This window comes from Etheostoma cragini, chromosome 14, assembly GCF_013103735.1.
Source record: "Etheostoma cragini isolate CJK2018 chromosome 14, CSU_Ecrag_1.0, whole genome shotgun sequence".
Classification (NCBI taxonomy): domain Eukaryota; kingdom Metazoa; phylum Chordata; class Actinopteri; order Perciformes; family Percidae; genus Etheostoma; species Etheostoma cragini.
The window spans coordinates 7,449,201-7,456,027 of record NC_048420.1 but is presented as its reverse complement, the minus strand read 5'-3'; the positions used below and the strand labels follow the sequence as shown (position 1 = coordinate 7,456,027).

The following is a 6,827-nucleotide window of genomic DNA, read 5'->3' as shown; positions in this document are numbered from 1 at the left end:
TGTGTGTGTGTGTGTGTGTGTGTGTGTGCATGCGCGTAAAGGGATGAGGATACTAAAAGCACAAAAGTACCATGATTTCCTCTGGCTGGAACAGAGATCAGCATTGAACACAACAATAAGATATTTTGAGAAAATGATTACTGGACAGATTTATAATAAGCCCAGCTTAAGCTTGTGGGTAATATAAAAGAATTAACAGACTCTTTTAAAAATGACTCTTGCTGCATGAGCATCATGTTACAATCACTGTTGTTTGCTTTATATTAAAACTGACATTATTGAAACATGAGGGAGAGTCAGCCATTTACTTTGGGGCAAAATGGTTTAGATTGAACTTTCATAATTAAATCATTTTCTGAGTAGTTTTTTTGCGAACTCTTTAAATGAAGGTTGTGATGCCTTTGTTGTTGTATCATTGTGTGTTATGATTTGTCGCTGTCTTAACTGCAGTACCAGCATGTGAGGGGTGTTCCCCACTGAGCTGATATTGACCCAATACATTGAAGTATCTCTATATCTCTGTGACATGCGTGCCAGATGTTACACATCCAAGTGAAGCATTTGAAGCAACATAAGAGACAATGTTTTCTTTTGCTGTCATAAATTTGGAAAATAAAAACGGTGTTTTGATAAAAGCTCTGTGTGCGAATCAGGTGAGTCGAGTTCAGTTTAACACATTGTTTGCCTCTGGGTACATTCCACTATATCCTCCTATTTTGAAGGCAGCAATGTGTTTCAGAGAATAACTAAATCCAAGGCACACATTAATTTATTATGAGCTGACAAACAGTTTTATCATTTATTGTACCAGTAAGAAGTTCAGACTATGCCGTAGGATAAAGCTGCTGTGGATCCGTTTGTCTCTAAATAAGCCCTTTATATTGAGTGGCCCATGTCAACATTTTCCACCAGTCTCACAACACACATACTAACACATGCTTACGCTCAAGACGAGCAATATATCATTATAAATCCACCGCATTGAGGGTAGCGCACTTTACACACACAAACGCACAATCACAGTGCATTTCACATCCAGTGGACCACCAGCTGGCTGACAGCTGTCTGTGCCAAAGTGAAGGGTAGATATTTTGACAGCATCATCTTTCTGATGTCTAGACTGAAACTATGAAATGCCGTGGCAGACGTATCGGTTTGACTGACATTGTGGAACATCCATTGAATACTCTGGATCTGGCATCTGTGATTCATTTTAAAATTTTATTGGTTTTCCTGCTTTATACTTTCCCTTGACCATGTTTTTGTCTTTCCACAACTCTAATTGTCTCATTGAATCACATTAATACCTTGTGTGCATTGATTGTAAGTAGTAGTAGTTAAATTAAATCTGTTTCCTCCTCAGTTCTCTGACTCGTGTTCTTTAGTATTTTAGAAATAGGGAGATGTATAGATAAAAGCCTAATTTATTATATATATAAATATTACAAGTACAAGTGAGGGAAAAAGTATTTGATCTCCTTTTGATTTTGTACGTTTACCCACTGACAAGGAAATGATCAGTCTATAATTTTAATGGTAGATTTATTTGAACAGTGAGAGACAGAATTACAAGAAAATCCAGAAAAACACCTGTCAAAAATGTTATAAATTCATTTGCATTTTAATGTGGGAAATAAGTATTTGACCTCCTCTCAATCAGAAAGCTTTCTGGCTCCCAGGTGTCTTTCATACAGGTAACGAGCTGCGATTAGGAGCACACTCTTAAAGGGAGTGCTCCTAATCTCAGCTTGTTACCTGTATAAAAGACACCTGTCCACAGAAGCTATCAATCATTCATATTTCAAACTCTCCACCATGGCCAAGACCAAAGAACTATCCAAGGACGTCCGGGACAAGATTGTAGACCCTCAAAAGTCTGCAATGGGCTACAAGACCATTGCCGAGCAGCTTGGTGAGAAGGTGACATCAGTTGCTCCGATACCCTTCCTCAGGGGTGAAAGGGAGGAGGAGTATCTGAGTCTAGTGGGGGACTTTGCTCTCTGGTCTCTGCCTACAGCTTCACACCTCTAAGACATTTACTTTGGAAGGGCCAATCCTGCTAGAGGGAGCTGAGGTGGAGGCAGTTCAATCATACAAATACCTTGGGCTTTGGCCTGATAACAAACTGGACTGGACAACACACACCAGCCACCTGCAAAGGAAGACACAGAGCAGGCTGTACTTCCTGAGGAGACTGCGGTCGTTCAACATCTGCAGCAAACTGCTGTGGATGTTTTACCAGTCTGTGATCACCAGTCTCTGTCCTTTTCTACACTGTGGTGTGCTAGGGGGCAGTATATCCAAGAAGAACACCTCCAGGCTGGATAAAGTGATCAGACGGGCCGGCTCTGGTCAGCATGAAGCTGGACTCAATGGTGACCATGGCAGAGAGGACGACACTGGACATTATTGACAATGCCAGCCACCCCCTTCACACTGTCATCAGCACCCAGAGGAGCCTGTTCAGTGGAAGGCTGCTCCTTCCCAGTGTGGGACAAACTCTACAACTCCTCTACCAGGGGGAAGAGGAAATATGGCAAAGAGGACAGTACATACATACCTGGACACTTTAACGCTTGACTCAACTCTGACACTTTATGATAATTTATGGTAAATGTCTTTTTGTTTATAGCCAAAGGTTTATTTATTGTTATTATGTTATATTTATACTTTTTTTCTCTCTATACTATATTCTTCATACTGAAAAGGACTGAAATCCTGCAGCGCCCGCAAGATCCCCCTGCTCAAGAAAGCGCAAATACATGCCTGTCTGAAGTTTGCCAATGAACATCTGAATGATTCAGAGGACAACTGGGTGAAAGTGTTGTGGTCAGAGGAGACCAAAATGGAGCTCTTTGGCATTAACTCAACTCGCCGTGTTTGGAGGAGGAGGAATGCTGCCTATGACAAGAATGACCAAGAACACCATCCCCACTGTCAAAGATGGAGGTGGAAACATTATGCTTTGGGGGTGTTTTTCTGCTAAGGGGACAGGACAACTTCACCAAAGTTCAAAGGGACAATTGACGGGGCCATGTACCATCAAATCTTGGGTGAGAACCTCCTTCCCTCAGCCAGGGCATTGACAATTGGTCGTGGATGGGTATTCAAGCATGACAGTGACCCAAAACACACGGCCAAGGCAACAAAGGAGTGGCTCAAAAAGAAGCAAATTAAGGTCCTGGAGTGGCCTAGCCAGTCTCCAGACCTTAATCCCATAGAAAATCTGTGGAGGGACCTGAAGGTTTGAGTTGCCAGATGTCAGCCTCGAAACCTTAATGACTGGGAGAAGATCTTCAAAGAGGAGTGGGACAGAATCCCTCCTGAGATGTGTGCAAACCTGGCGGCCAACTACAAGAAAGGTCTGACCTCTGTAATTGCCAACAAAGGTTTTGCCACCAAGTACCAAGTCATGTCTTGCAGAGGGGACACATACATATTTTCCTCATTAAAATGCATATCAATTCATAACATTTTTTTTACATGCGTTTTTTTGTTTTTGTTATTCTGTCTCTCACGGTTCAAATAAATCTACCATTAAAATTGTAGACTGATCATTTCTTTGTCAGTGGGCAAAAATCAGCAGTGGATCAAATACTTTTATCCCTCACTGTACAACAGTTACAAATCTCTGTCGTTATGCAGGCCTATTCTGCCTTTTACTTGTGGCTATTTAGGAGCTTAATAGACACTTGGAGGAATGAATTTTTGAAACAGTTAAGTCTGAAGGAACTCTAAACCTCTTAACCGGATGGCAGCAGCTCATATTCTGTATTCAGAACGTGAAGGTGTTACTAACAATTCTGTTTGCTTGTCGCAAAGAAGCCTGTTCATAAATGCTTTGCATGGATGGAAGTGCTCTTTAACACCAATGATCTTCCAGGCATTATGATATATATTTTGCCTTTTATGCTTAAAAAATCTGACACTTGATAGTTACATTTTGGAAAGATGAAGGATGCAAAAGATGTTTTACAAATGGCAGAACATAGAGCATAGATATTTTTTTATTGACTAAAGCTGTTAATGGAAAAGCCACAAGAAATGGAAAACTGCTGCAATAACTTCCATTAATAGGTTCTAAGGTGTGTGTAAACAAAAGCAAATGCAAATTGGAGGTGGCAACAGTAAGATCCTAGTAACATTTTATACTTTTTTTATTTTTCGGTAAAAAAATAGAGCTTTTTGTTTAGCTAAATTGTAATGGATTTAATTGTATTGGATGGAATGCGTGTTAGAGTGTTAAAGCCTAAATAAACTGTGTCAGAGGGGGTGTCTTCTTTCAACTATTATGGACTCTAAAGTATATTGTCTTTGTCTTTAACAGTCTACATTTCCTGGTTTACCATACGGAGGAGGTCCACGATGTGCTTCGGATCTGGGATGGGCCCCAGGATGGAGGGGTCCTGCTGAGGGAGCTGAGTGGCTCAGTGCTGCCCCAGGATGCCCACAGCACCTTCAACACTGTCAGCCTGCAGTTCACCACAGACTTCTTCACTAGCAAACAGGGCTTTGCTCTGCAATTCTCTGGTGAGAAGGAAAGATGATGAGAGGGAGGGAGGGAGGGAGGGGAATGAAATGTTACATGGACCTGGGTTAAATGGCTAGGTTGTATCTGGGTGAAGAGAGAGAGAGAGAAAAATCCCCACTTACAAGTTTAACTCTGAACTACGACAACAATATTCCTTTTTCATCTTCTAACGAAGGATCATTTCAACGTCTGATTGATTCTCCTCTTGCTTCTTCAGTCTCCACTGCTACCTCCTGCAACGACCCGGGCATGCCTACAAATGGGACCCGCGGCGGCGACAGCAGGGAGCCTGGGGACCATGTGGTTTTCCAGTGTGATCCTGGCTACATCCTACAGGGGGCCAACAGGATCACCTGCACGGAGATCAATGGTCGCTTCTTCTGGCAGCCAGACCCTCCCACATGCACAGGTATTACCACACCATGCTGTTATCAGGCTAATGATGCTACATGAATAATAATCAGTATTGGCTTGAAAATTGGCACATATATCTCTACTGCAACTGCTTTGTAATAAGAGCGTGTAGTACATGCAGTTTTTTTTGCCTACACAGTACATGTATGCACGCATTGTTTAAGGAAATGCAGTATATTTCTAAAAATTCTGTGTGTAAACTTTATGCGGATATGAGATTTTAAATTACATAACTATTAAAGACATAAGAGAACAGTATTAAAATAATAGTACATAAAGTAAACCACACCCTACAACCTGCCTGATGCAGTACACTGTATCACTTCTCTTGCTGGTCCAAAACAGGTAGACAACACAGATTCCTAACATGATTACTTAACAGACTCCTTAAGTGAATCTTAAGTGGGAAACCCGATTGCCGTGTTCCCTAGACATTTCCCGAAGTGACTGCAGCAGACAGAGAGATGCGATTATCCTGTCTCTCAATAGCAACACAGACCTCTCAGTCAGACCTCTACGCTTACAGTATTTTTGTTAAATATATGATCCCACTAGGTTCTCTCCAAAACAATGTGAGTAAACAATGGTAATGAAGACGTTGTAATTAGATGCCTTGTTTAATTAGCGCTTAGCTTAATTAGTTGGTAATTGGTTGGGTGAGGGGTTGGGCGAAACCGTTGTGGCAGTTGTGGCACAGGTTCAATTATGGCAGACAGTGTCAATGAGAATTAGTTACATCTCAATAAAGCATTCTTTTGAAGACACCATGAAAAATTAAAATGTCGATACTTTAAAAGTATGTTTTTTTCCTGAAACTTTGAAAACTTTATGTAGCAATGTATCCTATTTGTTTTGTGTAATATGTTTTTTATTAGCAGTTCTATCAGTTGATTAACAATCAGCTCAGAGTTTGCTGCATACTAGTTTTAACAAAATAACAGTTATAACAATGCACAGAATAATGCAATACGGATTTATTTTAATAAAAACCTAAATGGAGAATTAGATGATGTATCATCTTAAGATATTTTTTGACAATATTTTTTGGGAAGAACATTTAATTGGGCAAAATTGTGTTTTAATGATGTTTACTGTTGCATTTACTAATCAACGTCTTCCTATTTATAGCTCCATGTGGCGGCAACCTGACAGGTCCTAGTGGGCTGATTCTGTCTCCAGACTATCCTGAACCTTACCCCCATGGAAGGGAGTGTGACTGGACAGTTTCTGTCACACCAGACTATGTCATCGCCCTTAGATTCAACCAGTAAGCTTCAGTAGCACATTGAATATTGAATATTTCTCCCCATTTCTAACCTATTTATACAACGATATAAAATACAATACTCTGTCCATGTATAGAGACAGAGCGCATGCGTCATACTCCGTAAGCCATGCCTACCGGGGGGAAAAAACAACTCTCCGTTCACTTGTAAAGCGTGAAGGGGTGCCTCGTGAATTTTGTCTGCTAGCAAACAACTGAAGTATGCCTAAAAGCTGCTGGGTAAATAACCCACAACTTACGTTTTTATAAGTTGCCAACTTGAAAAACTAAGACTAAAGTACAAAATAATACAATGCAATACAATTAGTTAACGTTATGTCTGACACAGCTAGCTGACGAAATTGACGAGGAGGCACCTTCATACAATGCAAGCCAGTTGAGTTCTTTTCCCCTCCGGCAGAGGCGGGACTTAAATCCCCTCTGTCTCTATACTTAAAAATATTTTATCCTGTAAGGCCATATAATAAAATTTTAAAAAATGTATGACATTTTCAAATGATGCCAGTGAAGTGTGTTACCATATATATATATATATATATATATACAGTGGGTACGGAAAGTATTCAGACCCCTTTAAATTTTTCACTCTTTGTTTCA

General features: G+C 40.4%; 1 protein-coding gene across 1 annotated transcript in view; it reads left to right on the top strand.

The window, feature by feature from the left end:
• The window catches only part of csmd2 (CUB and Sushi multiple domains 2), a 240,948-nt gene that overhangs the window by 162,344 nt on the left and 71,777 nt on the right, over positions 1–6,827 (top strand). Inside the window, exons 27-29 of the mRNA XM_034892760.1 lie at positions 4,328–4,530; positions 4,749–4,940; positions 6,074–6,212. Coding sequence (XP_034748651.1) covers positions 4,328–4,530; positions 4,749–4,940; positions 6,074–6,212 — 534 coding nt within the window. The remainder of the gene's footprint in view (positions 1–4,327; positions 4,531–4,748; positions 4,941–6,073; positions 6,213–6,827) is intronic.